This window comes from Diospyros lotus, chromosome 1, assembly GCF_014633365.1.
Source record: "Diospyros lotus cultivar Yz01 chromosome 1, ASM1463336v1, whole genome shotgun sequence".
Lineage (NCBI taxonomy): Eukaryota > Viridiplantae > Streptophyta > Magnoliopsida > Ericales > Ebenaceae > Diospyros > Diospyros lotus.
The window spans coordinates 13,322,415-13,347,618 of NC_068338.1; the positions used below are offsets into that span (position 1 = coordinate 13,322,415).

The 25,204-nt window shown below is 36.8% G+C and overlaps 1 protein-coding gene across 2 annotated transcripts in view; it reads left to right on the forward strand.

The window, feature by feature from the left end:
• Window positions 1–25,204, forward strand: part of LOC127804145 (callose synthase 3-like) — a 97,217-nt gene that overhangs the window by 54,683 nt on the left and 17,330 nt on the right. For both annotated transcript variants that reach the window (XM_052340932.1, XM_052340940.1), the window contains exons 22-34: window positions 7,362–7,499; window positions 7,624–7,718; window positions 7,884–7,968; window positions 18,614–18,774; window positions 18,918–19,041; window positions 19,145–19,245; window positions 19,327–19,456; window positions 19,542–19,693; window positions 20,566–20,675; window positions 20,782–20,907; window positions 21,071–21,139; window positions 21,299–21,488; window positions 21,580–21,733. In XM_052340932.1, the coding sequence (XP_052196892.1) occupies window positions 7,362–7,499; window positions 7,624–7,718; window positions 7,884–7,968; window positions 18,614–18,774; window positions 18,918–19,041; window positions 19,145–19,245; window positions 19,327–19,456; window positions 19,542–19,693; window positions 20,566–20,675; window positions 20,782–20,907; window positions 21,071–21,139; window positions 21,299–21,488; window positions 21,580–21,733 (1,635 nt within the window). The remainder of the gene's footprint in view (window positions 1–7,361; window positions 7,500–7,623; window positions 7,719–7,883; window positions 7,969–18,613; window positions 18,775–18,917; window positions 19,042–19,144; window positions 19,246–19,326; window positions 19,457–19,541; window positions 19,694–20,565; window positions 20,676–20,781; window positions 20,908–21,070; window positions 21,140–21,298; window positions 21,489–21,579; window positions 21,734–25,204) is intronic.

Genomic DNA, 25,204 nt, shown 5'->3' on the forward strand with positions numbered 1-25,204 from the left:
CGTCCATACACAAATCGCACAAAGGAGAATGAGCTAGCACTCTTATTCCGCTCTCCTTGCCAACGGACGCGAGCCGCGTATCACGAGTTAGAGGCCGGACGCTTGGACGACTCGAATTCGCGAACGACTCGATAATCTAAATGTTAGATTTTTTTATTTGTTTATGAATGATTTAATTTCGATGTTGATTCAATCGCCGGGATCGGGGTAAGTTCAAAATTTTGAACTACGCTGTTTACCCCGTAGCGATCTTGCTTTACTTTCAGTTAGCAAAAGTTGCACAAAACTAATGAGAAGTACAAAGTGGTGGTATAGGAAGTACAATGTATTTGAGGTTGGAGATGAAGTCACATGGTATTCTTGAGCAAGGAAAGGATTATTCCAGCAAGAAAGCAAAACAAGCTCAAGCCAAAGAAGTATGGTCCTTACAAGATTACAAAGAAAATCAATGACAATGCTTATGTTGTGGATTTGCCTAATCATATGAGTATTTCCAAAACCTTTAATGTTGTTGATCTTTCTTTGTTTTTGTCGAGTGGAGTTGTGATACCCGAATCATTGTTCCCAAGCGAATTCTTTTAAGTGGAGGTGAATCATGCGGTCACTGTTTAAGACAAGATGGAGGGCTCGTTTAAGACCTGGTCCAAACTGGCCCGTTCAAGAATTGGCCCAAACAAGGGCCAAAACTTCATATTTTTCATATTCTTTTAGGATTTTATTCTACTTAATATTTTAGGGTTTTATTTCTATTAGGATTCTAATTTGTTTTTATTTACAATACTACCATGGGGTGGCCAAACACTATAAGTACCTAGATTCTGGGGTTTGTAAACATTTTTTCCGATTTCAATTTTCCAACAATCTATTTGGTTTTCTTCTGTTACTCAAGACCAAGTTTCGATGCTTGAAACTTGTTTCTTTGAGAGTATCATTCGTGTGTTAGTTCTCTGCATGCGCTACACGCTGAGTCCTGTTATTAGTAAGAGGAAACGAGACTCTCTTATGTTTTGCAAATTCACACACATCCCAAGGAAAATTCTTAACATCTAGTCCCTTGAATAATGAAGAAAACAACAATTTAAGAATCATAAAGGTGGGATGACCAAGACGAAATTGATGAAGCCACAACTTATCTTTGTTGGACTTAACTAGGAATGATACAGGGGAAACTCCCTTCTTATTAGCCTGCTCACTGAGTTCTTCAAGGTAGTAGAGCCCAACCCTTTCCTTAGAACGCCCAATTATCTTCCTCGTGTCCTGTTCCTAAAATTCACAAAAAGTTGGATAAAAGATGACACGACAATTAGCATATGTGGTGAGCTTTTGGATGGACACAAGGTTTGTAAAAGGTTTAGGGACATGAAGTACATTTTTAAGGGTGAGATGCCTATTTATAAGGACATCTCCTTGGCTAGCCAGAGTGGTTAATGATCCATTTGACATAATTATTTTTCTGAGCTAGAACATGATGTATAGGATGTGAATCGGTGTGAGGAACATGTCATATGGTTTTTGGCTCCAAAGTCAAGAATCTAGGTATTTGGAAGGGTTATATTTGAAGTATGAAAGGTAAAAGAAGAGGAAGATATACTTGTGGGGGCTAGAGTGCAGGTACCTGTCCCAAGTTTCTTTTCCAACAACCCTAATAGATTCCTTAGCTTCTTAATCTCTTCTCAGTTGAGCTCCATTGTATCTATCTGATTTGGAGCTTTTCCTTTAGTAGTTTGATGGCCCACTGGCCATAAACACTTGTCCTTGGCTCTTTGATTGTCCATTCTTGGGTGGCTTACCATGGAGTTTCCAGCACTTCTCTATGGTATGCCGGGGCTTCTTGCAATAAGTGCACCACGGTGAGTCCCTGTTGGTCATGTAGGACGAGCTTAACACCTTTCTTTCCTCTCTAGGCAATTTATCTAGGCTAGAACCCTTCATGGTTATGAGGGCTGAGTTATTTGTAGGAGAAGCATCAAGCATCACTCCTTTTCGTCCTTCCTCTGCACGGACAATGGAGATTGGCTCATTTAGAGAGGGCAAATTTTCCTTTCCAAGGATCTGAACTCTCACTGCATCAAACTCCAAGTTTAGACTTGCAAGAAAGTAATAAGTTCTTATTTTTCAACAAACCTTTTTTGTATAGCCGCATCTTCGCTGCATTTCATCTGAATGCATTGGTAGTGATCTAACTCTTGCCACAATGTTTGCAAGAGATTTGCATACTCAGTGATGGACCAAGAGGCTTGCTTAGTGGCTGCTACTTTGGTCTTGATCTCATAGATTTGAGTAGCATCATGTACTTTGGAGTAGGTGAGCTTTACAGCATCCCAAATCTCCTAAACTGTCTTTAGAAACATAACTGTGTCATTAATCTCTGGCAACATGGAGTTCCAAAGCCATGACATGACCGAAGAGTCCTCTTCATCCCAGGTTGCACACATAGGATCATCCTTCTTAGGTCCAGTTCCAAGTAGGTGACTCAGCGTCCCTTTACCCTTTAGAAACTTTCGAATTAACTGAGACCACTTCAAGTAATTCCTTCCATTCAGCCTATAGGCCGCCTGGATGTTCTGTAGCTCCCCCTCGTAAGGTTTGGCCATTACTTCCAGCAAAAGGAACCTCTGTTGTGCTATTGGAGTTAGTTGAATCTGTCATGGTTGTGAGGTTTTGGTAGCGCTATGTAATTGGATTGAATATCAATAGAGGCTATAACAATCAAAAGCCACAAAAAACGGTGACAGACTTCCTAAGGCTTTGATACCATGTCAACTGTGGCCGAATATTCAATCTTATTCCCCTTGTAGGGTTGCATGAATATATATACAAAATGTTCTACTGTAACAGGCAGTTTTCTAATCTAGATTTGGAAATATATACAATCTAGGATACAAATCGAACATATAATCAAGATATGATCTCCTAGGAGATTTGGCACAGAAATATAGAAAGATAGATCAAGCATAACAATCTGAAAATATGGATAAGAGATCTCGATAGTTTCTAACAAGAGATCTTAAAGAACATGCTAACTTAGTTCAGGTCAGAATCACTTGCTTATTCCACCTTTGCTCCAAATGTCGCATAAAAAGGTAACACTTAGTCATCCTTTTGTCAAAGAAGTAAATAGCAGTGAATAAATTGTTTATTCAGGGGCATCCAACTAGGTCATCCACCCTCTTTTCTTCCTATAGATAGTGTGATGGAGAGGTAAAAATTACTGTGGCTGATGGGAGCTCTTTGATTATTGCTGGTATTGGAAATCTAAACTTATTTGGGTTAAAGCTAGAATCCATCCTTCATGTCCCAAGCTTACATTACAATCTCATTTCTACTAGTAAGTTAACTAATGATCAAAACTATGGGGTAACCTTTTTTCCTGCTCATTGTGAATTTTAGTATTTGTCTATGGGGACAATAATTGGCAATGTTGAGGAACAAAATGGCCACTACTATTTCTCTGTTTTTCCTTTGAGATTGTGTCCACTAAAATTATTCTCTTTGTCTACTGTTTTCAATTCAAAAGTTCTCTTTTGGCATAATCGTCTTGGTCATCCTAATTTTAATTATTTGAAGTATTTGTACCTGGATCTATTTCTCAATAAAGATGTTTCTTCTTTGAGCATTGGATCTTTGCTGAACAATCTCGCAAACACCATCCAAACCACTCTTATCATGCAGCCAAACCCTTTCATCTCATTTGCAGTACTTGCGTGTCAAATATTACTTGAGCTTGATGGTTGATTACTTTTATAATGACCATACCTCTGTGTCCTGGATTTATCTTCTAGAAGAAAAATCAATAATCAACACTATTTTCACGAAATTTCATAGACTTGTCACCAATTTATTTTAGTCTTCTATTCAAATTTTTCGCTCTGACAATGGTAAGGAGTATTTCTCCCGTGAATTCAATGACTACCTTGCTAACATGGTATTTTTCATTAGAGCTCTTGTCCCTATACTTTTCAACAGAATGGTATTGCTAAGCTGAAACATCGTCGTATTCTTAAAGTTGCCTGAGGCCCTCGTGTTCACTACCAATGTTCCAAACCAATTTTGGGTGGAAGCTTTGCTCATTGCTATCTATCTTATCAACCATCTTCCTTCCAAAACCCTTCATTTTCAAACTCCCCTATGTTGTTTAAGCCAAGAGTTTCCTTATGTTCGGCTCCTTGATTCCCTTCCACCCAAAATTTTTGGTTGCACGATCTTTTTCCATAATCCTAGTTCTACTCAAGGAAAACTTGATTCCAAAGATTATAAATGCATCTTCTTGGCTACTCTCCTACTCAAATAAGGTACAAGTGCTACTACCCTACTTCCATACGCTTCTACATTTCCTATTATACCTTTCTTTTTTGGAAAATCAAGCTTTCCACCCAAGTGCTTCTCTTTAGAGGGAGATCTCAACCGAAGATCATCATTGGGATCCATCTATTTCCTTTCCAAACTCTCTTCCACTTCCTAATCCTACACCCGAAGACCTCTTTGTCCAACAATTTGAACCTAAACCCAGACTGGTAATTGGTCGAGGGGGAAAAGCTAAAAAAATATCTCAAAAGGAGCTTATAGTCTACTCTAAAAGACCACGAGTTCCTCAGCAAAGCAAACCATCGAACATGGAGCTGAATCTAGTGGAAAACACAGCTTCGGGAAGGTTAATGTACGGTTGATGATCTTGATATGCCTATTATCCTAAGGAAAGGAGTCAGGTCTCGCACTTAATACCCCATATCGAACTATCTTACTAAGCTCTCCCCAAAATTCAGGGCATTCATCTCAAAACGAGATCTTGTGGAGATTCCTAACAATGTCTATAAAGTTCTTTAGGATAAAAAATGGAGGACAGTTGTAATGGAGGAAATGATAGCATTGAATGAGAACAAGACTTGGCATATTGTTCTTTTACCCAATAGAAAAATGGTTGTGGGGTGTAAGTGGATCTTTACCATAAACTGATGGTTGTGGGGTGTAAGTGGATCTTTACCATAAACTGAGGCAAGATTGGTTCCTTGGAGGTACACTTAGGACCTATGGTATAAACTATGAGGAAACGTTTACTCTTGTTGCCAGGTTGAATTCTATTAGAGTCCTTATTTATCTTGCTGCCAAGATGGATTGGGATTTAGATCAGATGGATGTAAATAATGCATTCCTGAATGGAAACTTGGAAGAATAGGTATATGTGAAACTCCCTCATAGGTTTGGAAAAGACAAAGCATGCATGGTGTGTAAACTAAGAAAGTCCTTGTATGGACTGAAGGCATCCACCAGTGTGTGGTTTACTCGATTCGATACAGCTATGAAGTAATTCGGTTACACTCAAAGTCAAGTTGACCATACTTTCTTTGTAAAAATTCTAAGGATGAGAAAATGACTATACTCATAGTCAATATAGATGATATGGTGATTACTGGAGATAACACAAGAAATTTCAGACTCAAAGATCAATTGCATGCAGAATTTAAAGTAAAAGTCCTTGGACACTTATAATACTTTCTTGGGATGGAAATTGCTGGGAGTAAGAAGGGCATTTTTATTTCCCAAAGGAAGGACACCGTGGATCTACTAAAGGAGACGAGAAAACTAGAATGCAAACTTGCAGGGACGACCCCCCCCCCCCCCCTCCCAAGACCAAAATAGGAAGCACAAAATTACTGAAGAGGATCCATTGGTTGAAAGAGAGAGATATCAACACCATGTGAGAAAGTTGATCTGCTTATCTCTCACTAGACCCGATATTGCTTATAACGTCAGTGTGGTAAGTCAATTCATGCATTGTAAAGAGACATTTAGAAGCTGTGAGTCAGATTCTTTGCTACCTAAAGAGTACTCCAAGAAAGAGTTTACTATTCAGGAAAAATGACCAAAGGGGTGTTGAGTGCTATGCAGATACAGATTGAGCAGATTCAATTGAAGACACAAAATCCTCTATTGGGTATTGCACTGTATGGGGAAATGTGGTGACTTGAAGAAGTAAGAAACAAACAGTGGTTGCAAGAAGTAGGGTTGAGGCTGAATTGAGGGCAATTGCTCAAGGAGTGTGTGAATTAATCTAGATCAATAGGTTGCTTCAAGACTTATCTATTCCAATGGAAGGACCTATGAAGTTATACAATGATAGTAAATCTGCCATCAGCATAGTTTATAATCCCATTAAACATAACAAGATGAAGCATGTGAGGATTGACAAAAACTTTACAAGTCAGAAATCAACAATGGGCCATTTACTTTGCACTACATTACAACAAAGTGGCAAGATCTTATTACAAAAGCCCTGCTGAAACCATATTCAGTCAAATGTGAGCAAGTTGGGAATGATAAATATCTATTTTCCATCTTGAGGGGGAGTGTTGGAAGATTAATAGAAACAAATCAGATTGGGAGGATTACCTGTGTTTCCTTTTTGTAGTTTTTCCTTTCATAGTTTGATTCCTCTTTTCAATCATTTCCTAGTTTAGAGATTGTGTAGTTAATAGCTTCCTTAATTCGTGCTTTCTTCTGCCTATATATTGTTCTCATAGCTAATGGTTGTATCATTGGAAAGTATTATTTTTAATGAACATATTGATTTCAATTTTGTTTGGTTAGACTTGAGTATGGGCACTGAAGTGCTGGCTGTGTTATTGTTTGTAGATTAATCAAAATACTTTTACAATCCCTTGGTAAACTCATTGATCTTCAGTTCTTTGAGCATTTTGCACTTAAAGCAAGAAGATGTATAGTCAAAAGTATTTTCTAATTCTAGATGTTTGTTGCACTTTTAGACAATTGGCCTGAAATACAACAATTTATATTTATGCTTAGTGTGTAAACAACTTTGGAAAAGGGTCCCATTGTTTGTGTTGTCTTGAAGTTGTAATGGGATTTTAATGTGGCAACCTTTTAAGATATTTGAATGGACAAGGATGAAGATAATTGTTGTAAATCGGATTCATTAACCTAGTTGCTTTAGAATTCATTAACCTAGTTGCTTTAGAGAGAGCACGTCTGGATATGCATGTTTTTCTTATGCAAGTGTAGATTATTTTCAAAATCAATATTTTTCCCCAAAACAACGGACTGTTTTAAAAGTGTACTTATCAAACATACTAGGAACATAGGAAACTATGTCTATATACATGTTTTTGTATATGTTGTATGCAATAAACCTGCACTTTTGTTGCCCCCAGTGTTATGTCATCCTAGTACACATATTGTTGCATGCCAAGTAATCATTGTTGACAAATGCCAGAATGCTCAAAAATAGTTTTGGTGTTCTCGAGTCATTTTATTTTTTCTGAATGTTGGGATACTTCATTTTTATTTTCGTTGAGTTTAATGCTTTGCCGCTTCTATCATTTTCTTGTCCTTTTTTTTTCTTCCAGATTCGAACTTTGGGAATGTTGAGGTCCAGATTTCAGTCTCTGCCTGGGGCCTTTAATGCTTGTCTGATTCCAGAGGAAAAGAGTGAACCAGCCAAAAAGAAAGGACTAAAGACCACCTTATCTCGGAACTTTGCTGCGGTTATGTGTAACCTAGAAATTTAATTTTTTTTTTTCTTGATGGTCTTGGTGGATCTTTTGTCAGATAACTCCAGGAAGAGTGGAAACATTTACTCAAGTTTATTTATCTAACTATTTCTTCCAGATCCCATCTAACAAAGAGAAAGAAGCAGCCAGATTTGCTCAATTGTGGAACACTATTATCAGCAGTTTTAGAGAGGAGGATCTTATAAGCAATAGGTAATAAAAAGCATGCAGCTTAGGATTTGAAACCCCCTCTTGATGTTTTTCTAACTCCTGATTATTTTTGGTTTGCCTCTCTGTCTTCTTAAAGTGTGTAGAGAGAATTTTCATCTCAATCTTATTATATGCTGCTGTAGCTTGTTAACTTGGTATGTCTTTCAGAGAAATGGATCTGCTGCTTGTTCCATATTGGGCTGATCGTGACTTGGAGCTCATACAATGGCCTCCATTCTTACTTGCTAGCAAGGTTTGTGTTTTTCGATCAATATTTTATTAAAAATTGTAGAAAAACAAATCATAAGATGTTGGAGGCACAAAAGATAGAACTTCTTGTTAGATTGAACAAATAATACAACCCCTATTAAATAGGGAACTAGAGTATTGACGTAGGAAAGGCAAACAATAAGGAAAGATAGGTTGTACAATATACACAAATCAAAGATACAAAAAACAAGAATAGGAAATATCTAAATCTGAACAATTTCTTTCTAAATCACTAAAGATTGAGTTTGTGCAAAATCAAGAAAGATTAGACCAATAAATCATAGTCTAATCATCTCAATAATCTCATGAATCAATCAACACTCCTGGTGAATGAATATCTATCATTCTTTGATAGGTAGACTCTTTGTTAATAAATCAGCTAATTGATTTTCTGAAGTGATATAAAGGGTATGCAAATTACCCCAACCTCTAACTTTTCCTTAATGAAATGACAATCAATCTCGATATGCTTTGTGCGATCGTGTTGCACTGGATTATGTGTAATGCTAATAACTAATTGGTTGTCACAAAGCAACTTCATTGAACCATGACTAAGAGTCTGTAGATCATCTAAGACAATCCTTAACCACAATAATTCACACAACCAAGAACCATTGCTCGAAACTCAGCTTCTTCACTAGATCGGGCACTATGCTTTGTTTTTACTTCTCAAGGACCCTAAAATCCCTTCTAAGAATACATAATATCCTGTAGTAGAATTTCTATTCACAAGAGAGCCTCCATAATTAGCATCTGTGTATGTTGTAACTTCCAAATTCTTCCTTGATTTGAACAAAAGGCTTTTCCCTGGTGTTGCCTTTAGATAATACAAAATCCTTCTTACTGCTTACATATGTTCTTCAATTAGGCTGTGCATAAATTGGCTCACTAAGCTGATAACAAATGCAATGTCAAGCCTTGTGTGAGATAAGTAGATTAACTAGCCCACTAACTTTTGATACCTTCCTCTATCTACCTTTTGGCAATTAGATTTTCCTAATTTGAGATTTGGTTCTACTGGAGTACTATCCGTTTTGCCACCTAACAACCCTGTTTCTTTCAACAAATCCATGGTATATTTTCTTTTTGAAAGAAAGTTACCATCTTTAGAGTAGGCTACTTTTTGCCCAAGAAATATTTAAGCTTGCCAAGATCTTTAATTTCAAAAACTCGAGCCAAATTCTCCTTTAGGTGCTACTGTTCATCAACATTATTCCTAGTGACTATAATATCATCCACATACACAAGTAAAGTTGTCAGATTGCCTTACTTAGAATGCTTGATAAACAGTGTCTGATCTCCCTTACTTTGCCGATACGTCATTTGCCTCATAGCCTTTGAAAACATGTCAAACCCGACCATTTGGGATTGCTTTAACCCATAAAGAGCCTTCTTCAACCTGGATACTTTGTTTGATACATCTCTAGTAAATCCTGGAGGTGGCTCCATAAGACTTCCTCCTCTAGATCACGATGTAGAAAGGCATTTTTTTACATCCAATTGCATTAATTCCCAACCACAACAACTAGGTAGAGATATAAGTATCCTAACAATAGTCTTTTTTGCCATGGGTGCAAATGTTTCCAAATAATCAATGCCATAAGTTTGTGTATACTCCTTTGCTACCAACCAAGCCTTATACCTTTTTGAGGTTCCATTTGCATTATACTTTACATTACACCCATTTGCAGCCTACAGGTTGAATTCCCTTCAATTTAGGCACCATTTCCCAAGTCTGATTTTTCTTCAAGGCTCTCATTTCTTCTTGCATGGCCTATATCCAATTTTGGTTTTGTAATGTCTCCTCTATTGACCTAGGAATGCTTATGGAATCAAAGGAAGACAAGAAACTCTTGTGTTTGGATTAAAGGCGATGATAGGAAATGAAATTGACCATAGGATGTTGTGTGCAACTCTTAACTCCTTTACTAACAGTAATAAGCAAATCTAAATCACTACAAATAGGTTCAGAATGAATAAAATACTGAGATAGTTTAATACTTGACCTTGGAGTAGTTGTTGGTCCCTACTTTGCACATGAAGTAGGTTGAACCCTTCTCTTGTAGACATAGGGTGAACCCTTGAATCTGGCAAGAGATAGCATCATTGGTTGGTTTGGAATAGAAGGACCAGGAGATGATGATAATAATGCTCCCAATTCTCCTAAATTCGTGGACTTTGGTACAAAGAGAATAGGTAGGGTAGATGATTCAGATTCTAATGTAGGGTGTGGCTGAGAATTCGAAGACAAGTCCAAATTAGGTAGATTGGGAAGATCATGGTCACCATCTACTCTCTCCCCTTGGGGACCAGAAAGAAAAAGCCCAAAAAAGGATTGAGTTTCAACAAAAGTCACATCTTTAGTAACAAAGAATTTGCGAGTGGGAGGATGATAATACTTATAGCCTTTTTGGGTAGGAGAGTAGCTAATAAAAATACACCTAAAGGCTCTCGGATCAAATTTGTCCTTGTGGTGTTTAGAAATGTGAACAAAAGCCACATACTCGAACACTTTGAGAGGGAGAGATGTGTGGAGACCAAGTTCAGGAAATTGAGAAGAAAGGCACTAAAAAGGACTGAGGTGGTTTAGCATTTTAGAAGGAACCCGGTTTATCAAATATGTTGCAGTGAGTACTGGTTCACCCCAAAAAGATTTAGAAACAGTATGTTGTTGCAAGAGAGCTCTAGTCACATTAAGGAGGTGCCTCACAGTGTTGTTAAAGGTGCGCCTAGGCGCAAGGCCCCTCAAGGCGCAGCCATCTCGCCTTGCCATGCCCAGGCGAGGCGAGATCCTGCCAGGCGTGCCTAGGCCCTTCAAGCGCACATCCATCAGGCGCAACTGATTTTTCAGCATGTTTTATTTTTTAAACATTCTTCTTCTTCTTCCGCTGCTGCTAAACTACTTCTTCTTCTTCTTCTTTCGCTGCTGCTAAACTTCTTCTTCTTCTTCTTCTTCTTCCGCTGCTGATAAACTTCTTCTTTTTCTTCTGTTGCTGCTAAACTTCTTCTTCTTCTTCTTCTTCTTCTTCTTCCGCTGTTGCTAAACTTCGTCTTCTTCTTCTTCTTCTTCTTCCGCTGCTGCTAAACTTCTTCTTCTTCTTCTTCCGTTGCTGCTAAACTTCTTCTTCTTCTTACTACGTTGCTGCTACTGCTACTGCTAGCCTGCTTCTTTTTCTTCTTCTTCTTCTTCTTCTTTCTTACGCTGCTGCTACTTCTTCTCTTCTTCTTCTTCTTCTTCTTCTTCTTCTTCTTCTTCTCCTCCTCTTCTTCTTCTTCTTTTATTTGTTGATGCCTGGTGCTGCTTCTTCTTGAAGTATGTTTATGTCCTGAAGTATGTTTATGTTGTGATTTATTTAATATATGTTGAATTCTTGAATTTTTTGATAACATAAATGTTGATATGTGATTAGGATCTATTTTATGACTTATTATTCAATTAAGAAGTATATTTTTCTTTCTTCTTAGTCAGCATGCGCCTTGCACCTGCCAGGCGCGCCCCTCGCCATGCGCCTCAAGCTCCAGGACCCTTTGCGCCTTTGTGCCCCTTGGGCCTTTAATAGCACTGGTGCCTCATATTTCTTTCAACAACTCCATTTTGTTGTGGAGTATCAACACAAGAGGATTCATGGATGGTGCTCTCTTGCTGAAAGAACTGATTTAATTTGTGCTTAAAATAATCTCTTGCATTATTAGTTCTAAATCTTTTAATTGAAACCCCAAATTGAGTAAGGATCATCCTATGGAATGAAGGTAGAATGTCACTGATGGCTGCTGTGAGAAGTCAAAGGTAGAACTCCAACCTAAAAAGCTAGCTTAACAGGTGGAGGGATCCTCCTCCTTATATATAGCCCAGATCTCTCTTGCTATGGCGATGTGGGATTCTCACACTCCCCCCCACGCCGAAGCTTCTCTGGTAACTGATACATGTCTAGGTGATCAGGCAGGGTACTAGTCCATGACCACGATCGAGGGTAGTCTGGGGGCCAAGGGTTGGCTCTGATACCATGTTAGAAGTCAAAGGTAGAACTCCAACCTGAAAAGCTAGCTTAACAGGTGGAGGGATTCTCTTCCTTATATATAGCCCAGGTCTCTCTCGCTAAGGCGATGTGAGATTCTCACAGCTACTTTATCCTTGAGTAAGTATACCCAAGTCATTCGTGTGCAATCATCAATAAAGGAGACAAACCATTTAGCCCTAGAACAATTGGAAACTTTAGAGGGCTCCCGCAGATCAGAGTGCACTAGAAAAAAGAATAAAAGAGAGTTTATTGCTAACAGCATAAGGAACTCGATGAGGGTTAGATACCTCGCACATATTACAATGGAAATTAGTAACATGTAAACCCTAAAACATAGTCTTTAATAGAAAAAAATGAGGATGTCCTAATCTAAGGTGCTGAAGCCAGACATGTGTCTTGGTAGAAGTAGATTGAGAAGAGCAAGCTTGAATAGGTTGAGCTCTTGTAGATGGTTCACAGTCCCTTTGTAAGTAGTACAACCCTTTTTGTGCCTCAGCAACACTAATCATTTTCCACGTAGCCAGGTCCTGAAATAAACAAGTATGAGGAGAAAAAACCACACAATAGTTAAGATATTGAGTGAGTTTATGAACTGGGAGTAGATTTGTAGAAAGACTAGGCACATAAAGCAGATGTTGGATAGGAAAAGAAGGGTTCAAAAACGTACTTCCTTGTCCGACTATAGGAACTGTATAGCCGTTAGCTACTCTAATTATTTTCGAGTTGGTTATTAGTTTATATGTTTCAATTACATTCTAGTTAGGAGTCATATGATCAGCAGTTCTGGAATCCAAGATCCACAACTCATTCTTAGCAGTGTGCGAGGCACTAGAGAATTCAGAATTAAAACACAGACTTGCTTGAGCTAGAGAGCATGATCCCCCTTGGATGGTCTTTAGCAAGGATTTCAGCTTATTTATCTCTTCTGCATTTAATTCTCCCAGATCAGAGGAGACAGTAGAGTCAGCTTTTTCAGCTGATTCCTCCTATTCTTAAGTTGTAAGATACACCTTTGCTTGATTCTTAGGCTACAGATTTTTAAATCCCCCTGTTTTGTTCAAAACAACTTCTTTTCCATGCAATTTAAAGCATGTCTCTCCTGTGTGCTTTGGCTTCTTACAGTAGGAACACCACAAGCCTTCATTGTTCTGCTTAGAGGATAACATATCCCTACCTTGCTGTGACTTAGTCCATGATCCCTGTACCTTGTTAGACACCATAGCTGACCCTTTTGAACTATTATCATTAAACATAGCTGCCCTTCTATGTTCTTCACTACAGACTATAAAATACAACTCATTCAAAGATGGCATTTTTTTCTTGCTAAGAATCTGTGCGCTTACTCGATCATACTCAGGATTAAGTCCATGTAAGAATTCTACTATTCCATTCCTATCCAGCATGGAAGTTAGGGTAACAACATCTTCACTACATACCACATTTTAATGTCCTGGTAATGGTCTAACTTAAGCCAAAAACTATTCATCCTATTGTAGTAATTAGTTAGTGACAAGGACCCTTGCTTTGTGCTATTGATTTTTGTTTTAATTTCATAGACAACCAATGCATCTTGCACCTTAGAATAAGTTTTCTTAACTGTCTCACAAATATCCTTAATTGTAGATAGAAACATATAGTTCTTGCTTACCTCGGGTAGCATTGAACTCCAAAGCCATGGCATTAACATCGAATTTTCTACATCCCAAGCAACAAATGCCAGATCAGAGGCCTTAGGCACTTGACCAGTAAGATGAGCAATCTTTCCATGACCCTTCAGGAATGTTCTCACCAATAGAGACCACTGAAGGTAGTTCTCGCCATTTAGGCGGTATGAATGGTGCATTCTTGGCAGCTCTCTACCTTCCATATGGGAGAAGTTGTTTCAAAAATTTTAGACATGGTGAAGGATTAAAACAAAAAACAGTGAGAGAAAAACAGAGAACAATTGTGGCAATGAAGGCTCACAATGGATGAATTGAGAGAATAAGTTATGGCTTTGATACCATGTAGAAAAACAGATCATAAGATGTTGGAGGCACAAAAGATAGAACTTCTTGTTAGATTGAACAAATGATACAATCCCTATTAATAGGGAAACAAAGTACAACATAGGAAAGGCAATCAATAAGGAAAGATAGGCTGTGCAATATACACAAATCAAAGATACAGAAAACAAGAGTAGAAAGTATCTAAATCTGGACAATTTCTTTCTAAAACACTGAAGATTGAATCTATGCTAAATCAGGAAAGATTAGACCAAGAAATCATAGTCTAATCATCTCAATAATCTCGTGAATCAATCAACAAAAATTGAAGTGTTTTAGATAAGCCAATTATATAAACATGCAATTTAGTTTCAATCAACTATAGCGGGTTAACAGATCCTAAAATCAACCCTCTATCTAACAACTTAAGCTTTTAAATGAGATGGTAGTTAAAAATTCAATAATAGGGATAAATAAAAGGAAATCAACAATACGTGGGATAGTTAAAAATATTTATTATTAAGTAGTAAGGGGTGTCTGCCTATTACATGAGGTTCGTTGCTTTGCGAGAGCTTGGGCTTTTGGGATGGTGGTCTTTGTATGATGCAACCATACCCTTGTTTTGCAAAGAGACTGTTTTGTGACCTTCCACTCTCAAAAGAGCCTATTTATCTTTGCTGTCATGGCTCACCCTTATATTACTAAACAGTAATATTATGAAAAGGTATCCATACCAACCACGCATGATGTCATGTGCAATTACGGAGTAAGTAGAAAATACTATATGTACATTTGGTTTGAAGAAAAGTGAGAGCCTACCTAATCTGGCATGTCTATGTGTGGACAATTAGATCATGCAATTCATGTTCATCAACTGCCAGAAATCAATCTCTGAGCATGTATTTGGAAATAGTCTTCTCAAACTCCTTGTTTTCCCACTATAATTCCCACAAATCACATGTGACTAAAACCATCTTGGCCAATAGGAGACTTAGGCATTGCATCATGCAGGTGCATGTATCAGACCTTACCTCGTATCTCCTCCCCAAATCTCCATGTGAGAACACTTTGTATCTCCTAATAAAATGGGAAAAAAATTCCCTCACGTAGTAATAGCAAAGGCCCATGCCTCTATACAATTTTTCATGATTGCAATTAATTGTTGGTGCTAGATCAGCGGATGCCTTTAGTCCCATCTTCCTAGGGAATGCCTTGACCAAATGGTGCCTCCATTTATGCAAGTGTTTATATTCTCTCAATATCGAAAGCCAGCCACGTTGGCGAATCATTTTGGAATATCACCATATCTGCTCTCTTTGGCGTCTCAATTGGGTAATACCCACTTGGAATCTTCTTATGTTCTTAATAGCCAATCATAACTGCATAATCAGCTAGGCATCTGCTCAAATCAGATTTCCTTGGCATCTCTAGTAACTGCCCATAATTAACTCTTTTTTTAGTACCACAGGTTTACGACAGCACAACATCTCCACTGGATGTTGTGGGTTTTGTTGTGGTGTTGGTCCCCGGTGGTCATGATGGCATAAAAAAATATACATCTCACCCAATCATTGGGATTAAGGCACTGAAAGACATAATTAATTTTTTCTATAATGCTAGTGACTTTTTTTTTTTTTGAAAGAAGATTTGGTTATACTTTATTAATGGATAAAATCAAAGCGGCCACTATGAGTAGTGATACAAACATCCGTACACAAGATGAACAAGCCCCAAGAGAACCTGAACTAAACAAAGAATGAGATGCTAAAATGACTCCCCCAGTGTTAACAGAAATCACTACCAAACTACAACGAGAATTCAGCACTCCCAAATATGAAATGAAGTTCACCATGCTTTTCCCAGAAATATGAGACTGAGATCACCACAACACTGCAGCCATATGAACAGGTTCAGAACCTGGAACATGATCTTGAAGACCCATTGCTCCCAGATAAATCACATTTGCCCATGAAAAGTGAAAGGATGATTCCCCTCATCTACAAAAACCAACCAGGACCAGGAGATAATTCCTTAAAACAGAAAGTTACTTTTATAATGAGGATTGTAGCTAGTAACTTCCTCTATGCATAGGTGGGGACCTCAATTAACTCAAGGCTAGCCTTATCTAAAAAGTTATGCTAAGCCAAATATCAAGAATGTTCAAATTATGTTAGTTTAGTGGACCAACCCTATGAGAACCCATTTTCTCACTGTAATAGCTCTAGCAATAGCCACAGTCCTTTTCTATAAAGCAGAGTCATAACCATCTGTGAACACGGACTTAGAAATTTTTTTATTTACTGAAAAATCCTAGACATTATCTACTTTTTGTTCCCATGGTTGCATTAGTCCTCTCAATTTCCCTTCTCCGAAGCGAGAGATGCAGGCCCACACTGGGTTGTATGCATCTGGGTTTTCTGAAGACTTGAACAATTATCAAGTCATGAGTCACAATGCATTTCACTGGGTCTGGGACTTGCAAAGCCAAAGAGCATGTTGCAAGGATGGGGCCCACAACTATGAAATTGCAGTCACCGGTCAATATTGTGGCCACTAATCATTGCAAAATCCTGTTGCAATGACAGTCACTTCAACCACTGGCCACCAGTCATCTCAATGCTCACGATCCAATTATCCATGACTCCTCATTGCCAGTCACTCATAGTCCAAGTCCAGTCATCTTCAACTCTTTATCCCTCACAATTCAGGTCCAGTTGACAATTAAAGAGAAACAAAACAGAAACGTGAATCAATTGCCAAGTTAGAAAAACTGAATAGTCAAACATTTTCTAGTCTTCCAAGTGTCTGCATAGGGGATGACGAATCTTCCTTGTAGCCTTTTAAAAACTTTCAAAAATGTGTTGGTGTGTCCAAGACATTGAGGCGTGTCAGGTTGTCTGACATGATGGTGACACTGGCATGGCAGCCCTGTGGGATGTCCATGTGATGTGTAATTTATACACGGTTAATTGAGACAATCATACCTTTGTTAAATATGCATATAATGATGAGAGGAATGTTGATCCGAGAGACTAGATAACAACCCCAAATCAATTTTAAACTAACATAAGTTGAACTAATTAATTAATTGAGTGAATAAAAAGAAAAATAAAACTTTACAAGAAAAAATTAATCTAAACCCAAATTCTTTAATCAAGGTTATATAAGTATATATTCAATCCAATTTAAGACCAAAAATACCTTAAGGTATTTTAAAGTTATTTGCATGTGATGGTGGATTTTCTTGAATTAATTAATAAGCTTTCTCAAGTTGTATTAATCCATTATTAATCCAATTCTACTGTAAAATTTCTAACCGGTTGTCAAAAGAAAAAATAAGCATTAAGTTCTTTGGAAACTTTTAATCTTGGAAGGGGATTTGACTCACTTGGCTTTCTTGATTCTCACACATGAGCTAATTATCTTTCAATATCATAGTCTAACATCTGATTTATATTGACTGAGAATCTAATTTATAATAATCCTTTAGTCAATCATGCATAAATCATCAAATCATTAAAAGGTGGCCAATTCTTTTAAGCCATTAAGTAGAACAATAAAAATTCATCCAAGTGATAATAGGGTTTTGAATTGAATTAAACAAATAATGACATAATCCCAAGATTAAAATCCATCTCAACCCTAATTAAAGGAATTTAGGTAGACATAATAAAAATAAAAATTTGAATAAATAAGAAAATTAATTTCTCCCTGCTCAGATCTTGTACCAGATCAACTTCAGATCTGACTTGCCAACCAGATCTGGGTGCACCTACTTGCTTCCGTCCACTGCTTGCCCACGTGCTTCCGCCTGCTGTGTTTCTGCCTGCTTGCTGTGGCTTCTGTGTGGGTGCCTGCCTTCCCCTTCTTCTCCCTTTCTATACTTCTTTTCTTCCCTATCTTTTCTTTTCTTTATCTTCAATTTCGGAGATTCTCTTTTGCTTCTCTCCTTATCTTCATCTTCTCTTTTTCAGCTGAAATTTCCTCCTGCTTATCTTCATTATTTATTTATTTATTTATAATATTACATTTATAATATTAGGTTTATAAATTAATTTATAATATTAAGTTATAATATTTTCTTTAGGCCCATTTCTTTGAATTTATTTGCTTTGGTCGTTTCTTAGAAAAAGAAATTCAAATTATGTAAAATCCATATAAACTCACACTTTTAAGTATGAAAAATAGCACAAACTTAAGACCGAATTTAGATAAAAATATGTATAAATGCAAGCCCCTATCACCTTGCTTTATAGCCTGGAAGTGATTTCCTGGTTCATACATTCTGTTATTTTTATTGGGTACTTGAGCCTATCGAAACTATTCTATAGGTTGATTTTATTCCCTAGTTTTTTCACATAGATATATTTGCTGACCATGCATAATGCTTCAAATTTAAGAAATTTAGACATGTTTTTGCTGATGGATGATGACTTTGCAATTATGATTTTGTCTCTTTCTGATTACCCTGTTGGTGTGTAAACATATTAGTAGTTTTGAGGTAACCTCTCAGAAATTTAGCTTTTTTTTTTTAATCTTTATGGTGCATTATTATATATACATATTAGAACTGAATTACTTTCCTGATGCATTATTTACATATCCTCTGGTGTTCACTCTCCAGATCCCAATAGCACTTGACATGGCTAAGGACAGCAATGGGAAGGATCGAGAGCTGAAAAAGAGAATTGACTCTGATATCTACATGTGTTGCGCTGTTCGTGAATGCTATGCTTCATGTCAAAACATAATTAAGTTCTTGGTTGGTGGTGAGCATGAAAAAAAGTAAGTTTTGCTACAATCTAATAATTCCATTGGAGTTATTATTATACTCATGTCTTTATGTTCTTTACTCTATGGCCTTCTTTCAAAGCTTCATAGTATTTGTTGCTGTCAATTTGCTATATTTGTCCAACTGCCCTTTCCAGGGTGATAGAATATATATTTTCTGAGGTTGACAAGCATGTAGATGAAGGCAATCTACTTAGTGAATACAAAATGAGTGCCCTTCCGATCCTGTATGAGCACTTTGTCAAGCTTATCACATATTTGGTACATACTTAAAACTATATTATAGCATCTCTTAGCACTTGTTTTCAAGTTGTTCATGACTGGTATTGTAAAGCATTCACACTGATCTATTTCATTGTTGCAGTCAGAGAATAAGCAGGAAGACAAAGACAAAGTCGTGCTTTGTTTCCAGGACATGTTAGAGGTTGTGACGATAGACATAATGATGGAGGATCAAATGTCAAGGTCTGAAACATTTTGACACGATTATCTCTGATTTCTGTCATTCACATAAATGCCATGCTGATTTTGTTTTGTTTTCCATAGCTTGGTAGATTCTATTCATGGTGGATCAGGCCTTGAGGGGATGATCCCACTCGATCAACAGTATCAGTTATTTGCATCTGCTGGAGCAATAAAGTTTCCAGTTCAGGAAACTGAAGCTTGGAAAGAGAAGGTTTATCACGAAGAGATAATTTATCTGCAACATAACCCATTTACTGCCATCTTGGTTACCTGTTAATTCTGGTACACTTGTGCAGATAAAGCGGCTTGATCTATTGCTTACTGTGAAGGAGTCGGCAATGGATGTACCATCAAACCTAGAAGCTAGAAGGCGTATTTCCTTCTTCTCAAATTCATTGTTTATGGATATGCCTGCTGCCCCTAAAGTCCGCAATATGCTTTCCTTCTCGTAAGTTTTTAATGTAATTTTGCTTCTCAACATGAGTTAAGCTTGCATGCATGTATTGTGTAATAAGTTGTTACCCCTTTATCTCTTGGTTGCAAATACACTACACTAGCTTACAGTTGTTGGTTGCAAACATAGCTTTTATCTATCTGGCCTAGCAGGTTGGCGTTGGAAAATCTAAAAGCACAAAAGAATGAGCCAAGGTTGTTAAAATCGAGATTTTAAGTGGGATCGAAGGAGGGTCCATAAGATCGAATTGTAAACTCGGATCGCAAAATCGTAAGATTTTAGAAATAATTAAAAATACTCTTTAATGTATTTAAATATATGTTCAGAATGACATAATTTTATAAGAAAATGAATTAATATTACTTAATAACATAATTATTACAATTTACAACCGTATTCCTTATGAATAAAGTACATGTATGTACCTATTTCAAAATAAATGCATCTATTAATTTCAAAAATACTAAATGATATGAAATTTCTAAATATTAAGTCCATCTTTTGTCATCATTCATCCATAATCCAATTTCAAATATTAATTTATATATAATGTAAATTCTCATATGTCAATCATAACCTAATATAAATAAAAATAACACACATTGTTAAAACATCTAACAAAAATATGCGACTTTACAAAGTTTACAATATTGAATTGCGAGTCAATTCTGAAAAATTCGAGTTTATAAGGGACTTGACTTGTTTAAAGTTACGTGACTCGTAAACTTGTACGAGTTGACTGTTTGAGAACAATGGAATGAATGTTTCTTCTAAATAGCTTTTGGAAAAACGTACTATGTGAATTGTCTCATTGTATATCACTGATACCAATTTTCACTGTTTGTCATTGCAATGTTTTCTTATAGTGTTTTGACTCCATACTACACCGAGGAGGTTCTATTCTCATTGCTTGAATTGGAAGTGCCAAATGAAGATGGAGTTTCCATCCTTTTTTACTTGCAGAAAATTTTCCCAGGTAGAATCTTTTACTGTGAAACGATACATTGTTCCTTTCATGTCCATTTCAAGCTCCTTTTATCTTTTTCTTCTTCTCAATTAGTGGTATGAAATTTTATATGCAGATGAATGGAACAACTTTCTTGAACGAGTAAAGTGTAACACTGAAGAAGAACTGAAAGGATCAGATGAACTGCAAGAAAAGTTGCGTCTTTGGGCATCTTACAGAGGCCAAACATTAACTAGAACTGGTATGTCTTATTTTTGTGCAATTCTACAAATTACATCTTTTTTTTTTTTGGGGGGGGGGGGGGGGGGTGTGATTGAGTGGACAGGTTGTGGTTTTCGGTTGGATGCTCCATTAACACCATTAATTCATTTTTTATTGTACTGATTCATTATTGGAATTACCAGTAAGAGGCATGATGTATTACCGGAAAGCGTTGGAGCTTCAGGCCTTCCTAGATATGGCCAAGGATGAAGGTACTCATTCTTTAACCATTGATGTTATGCAGCTCTTTACTCTCTGGTCATATAATGCTTGCACGCTATTTTTTCTTTTTCTTTTCTTTGGGAAAATAAACATTACCGTAATTAAGAACTCCTATATGCCTCTTTTATTCAATGCCTGCACACCATCAGACTTGATGGAGGGCTATAAGGCTGTCGAATTAAATATGGAGGATCAGATGGAGGGAGAAAGATCATTATGGGCACAATGTCAGGCTGTGGCAGACATGAAGTTCACATATGTGGTCTCTTGTCAAAACTATGGGATTGACAAGCGATCTGGAAACCCTCGTGCTCAAGATATTCTGCGGCTTATGATAACGTATGTGTTTGTCTATATACTCTATTCTGGATCAAGTGATGTCAATAAATATCATTGCTAATATTTTAGCTTTTTCAATGTCTTCTTACAGGTATCCATCCCTTCGTGTAGCTTACATTGATGAGGTTGAGGAACCCAGCCAAGACAGGTCTAAAAAGATAAACAAGGTTTACTATTCTGCTCTAGTTAAAGCTGGTTTGCAGAAGTCCAGTAATTCTTCAGATCCAGTACAAAATTTGGATGAGGTAAATTCTTAGTCTTCCTAATTTCTGAAGGCGGGAGATTATCCCCAAATATAAATTTAAAGAAATGAAGTTGAACTACATTATTATAGTTTTTCTTTTAATTTGGAGATTTTTTAAGGAAAGCAACTATTGAAAAGTGGATTTGGGTGTCAGCTGTCCAACACGAGCATAATATTAGTTGTGCAATAGTTGTGTTGGTCATTAGCAGTTGGACACACAAGTTGGAGGGTAGATTTGTCAAAGCATAGCATTTTTATTCGTTCCAGTGGTACTTGGAAGGCAAAAATAAAATGTTTATTGTGCAAGGAAAATGAAATAGTTAATCACATGTTCTGAAATATGGTATGATTTGAGTAAATATGAAGATTATAATCTGAAATTAGTGGAGTTTTTCTTCATCTGGCAATAGTTGTTTCTAATAATTAAACCTCAAAGAAGAATTAAGAGCTGCACTTCATTTGATATGTAATGTTTTCGTGCCAACCAAAAAAAAAAAACAAAAAAAGATATGAAATAGAATATAGCTATTATTCTTTAGCTGAAGTAATTGAATGACATTTTAGGAGTGTTATTACCAAATTTTCAAATGTTTTTGTGATTAAACTCCTGTTTCTCAAAATTTATTCGGTTTTGGACTTTTTCTACTAAAGGAACATATTATTTAACTACAAAGAATGTTTTTTTCCTTTTCTTTATAATTGCAGGACATTCATTTTCTAGAACATAAAATAGGTAGGGTATTGGCTTTTTCTGGTAAAACTGTTGTCCTTTGTGATGATTCTGATCCTTTGAAAAATTACAAGCCAGTTAAGGCCCTAGAGTTGGGCTCGGACAATTATGGAATTCTGGACGTAGAATAGAATATAATATAATAGAATAGAATAGAGAGAGAGAGAGAGAGAGAGAGAGAGAGAGAGAGAGAGAGAGAGGCAAAAGATTATTTTTGTTATCCCCCCACCTGCCCTCTCCTATCACCTTAGGTTACATATATAGCCTTTCCTTAAATGTCTAACTATTAATTGTCTAATTGTTACAATAACTGACTATTACGACAACATATAACTGAGTATTATAACAACTACCATTTAACTAACTGTTACAAATATAATTGACTAATAAATATAATTATTACAACTGTAATTTATTAATATTCCCTTCCTACCCCTAAGATCGTGACAAAGCCATAGTAGAAACTTTAAATGGAATTATGAGCGCTTCTTTGTGGGTATCAAGGAGGTGTTTGGCTTAGCTTAAATTTTAGCAGCTTTATGCTCTAGAGCTTTTATGTTGTAAGAACTTATTTGGTCAGACATTTTGGTCTTTTACTGGTCAATAAGAGCTTTTATAAAATAGCTTATAAACTCTTGAAAGAGACCCCCAAAAAAAAAGTTTGGGGGGGGGGGGGGGTTGGGGACCAATTTTTGAAAAAGGGTGTTGAAAGAGCTTATATGCTAGGTAGCTTAAGTCCATTCTTGTTATCCAAACAGGTAAAAAAATTTAAAACCTGATAGGGAGCTTATAAGCTCCCTTTGACCAAAACATAAGCTAAACCAAACATCCCCTAAGTTTTCCAGCTATGGAGACTAATTTAGCAATCAAGATATATAAGTCCCACATTTTCAAATAGTCTGTTTCTATGTTCATAATTTGATTGGAAAGATGGATTCATAAATTATATGTTTTGATCTTGTTTGGAAATTTCATAAAGTATATTGTTTTGATGAGGATCAGACCAACATTTGAAGAGTAGCACTGCAATAGGTTTCATTGTTGCTATTGCTGCACAGACTTTATTATCATGCATTCTTGTTGCATATGGATACTTGACTTATTGCTGGAGGTCTGATGCATGTTGGTTAAGAAAACTCTTTGGATTGAGGTATGATTTTGGGCAGTAACATAGGTTTCTAAATGTAGAAGATGAACGAAAAAATGATTTTCTATCTTTTCATTGCTGCATATTACACCAATATATACAGTCTAGATCCTAGGATTATACTCTAGGATATTCTACTTTCCATATTTACGTAGTTGACTAATTTCCATATTTCCATAGATTTACTTTCTATAACACTCTCCCTCAAGATGGAGCATAGATGGTAATCATGCCTAGCTTGTTACATAGATAGTAAATTCTAGAACCATTCAAACCCTTTGTGAATATATCACTTAGTTGTTCTCTTGTCTTGACATGACATGTTGATAAAATGTTTTGTTGGATCTTTTCTCGGATGAAATGACAATATGAAGAGTAGCTTGATTATCGGATAGCTTCATAGGTAAAGTGTTGCCCAATTCAATTTCAGTCATTAGTTGATGGATCCATATAAGTTCACATGTTGAAGGTGCCATTGCTCGATATTCTAATTCTGCACTAGATCGAGATACCACATTCTGCTTCTTACTCTTCCACGAAACCAAATTTCCACCAACGAAGACATAGTATCCCGGTTGTTAATCTCCTATCAACCTTAGAAGACGCCCAATCTACGTTTGTGAAGCATTCAACATTAGAGTGCCCATAATTTTTATATAAGATACCATATCTTGGGGCTCCTTTTAGATAATAGAAAATTTCCTCCAAAGCTGTCCAATGAGCTATTTTGGGAGAGGACGTAAATTGATTTATGATGTTGATAGGATAAGCGATATCAGGACAAGTTACTGTTAGATAGTTTAGTTTACCAAGCAACTTTCGATACATTTCAGGATTTGCAAACAACTCTCCCTCATCAACTATAAGTTGTAGGTTTGTAATCATTGGCGCACTGCATGGTTTGACCCCCAGTTTCCTTGTTTCAGTCAAAAGATCGAGAACATATTTACGTTGAGAGAGAAAGATACCTTTTTTGGATTTGACTACTTCAATTCCCAGGAGATATTTCAACTCTCCCAAGTCCTTGGTCTGAAATCTCAACTGGACGGAGGACTTAAGAGCTACAATGCTTGTATTGTCACTCCTAGTGATAACAGTATCATCAACTTATATGACTAACAATATTATACCAGTCTTCGATTGTTGATAGAACACATAATGATTACAGACACTTTTTAAGTCTAAACTCTTGAACAAGCTCACTATACTGCATAAACCAAGCCCAAGAACTCTATTTTAGACCATATAGGGATTTGCAAGGTTTGCAGACCTTACCCGACTCCCCCCTAAGCAACAAATCCAAGTAGTTGCTCCATATAGACTTTCTCCTGTAGGTCAGTATGAAGAAAAACATTCTTGATATCGAGTTGATATAAGGCTAATCGTTAGTAGCAGCCAGAGAGAAATAGGCGAACAGAAGCAAGTTTAATTACTGGAGAGAGCGTATCAGAATAATCAACACCATAGGTTTGAGGATACTCTTTTGCAACCAAACGGGCTTTAAGTAGAGCCACAAAACCATTAGGATTAACCTTGAGTCCTTGACAACAAAGACCCATTTGCATCCGATAGTCGTTCTCCTAGAAGGTAAAGGA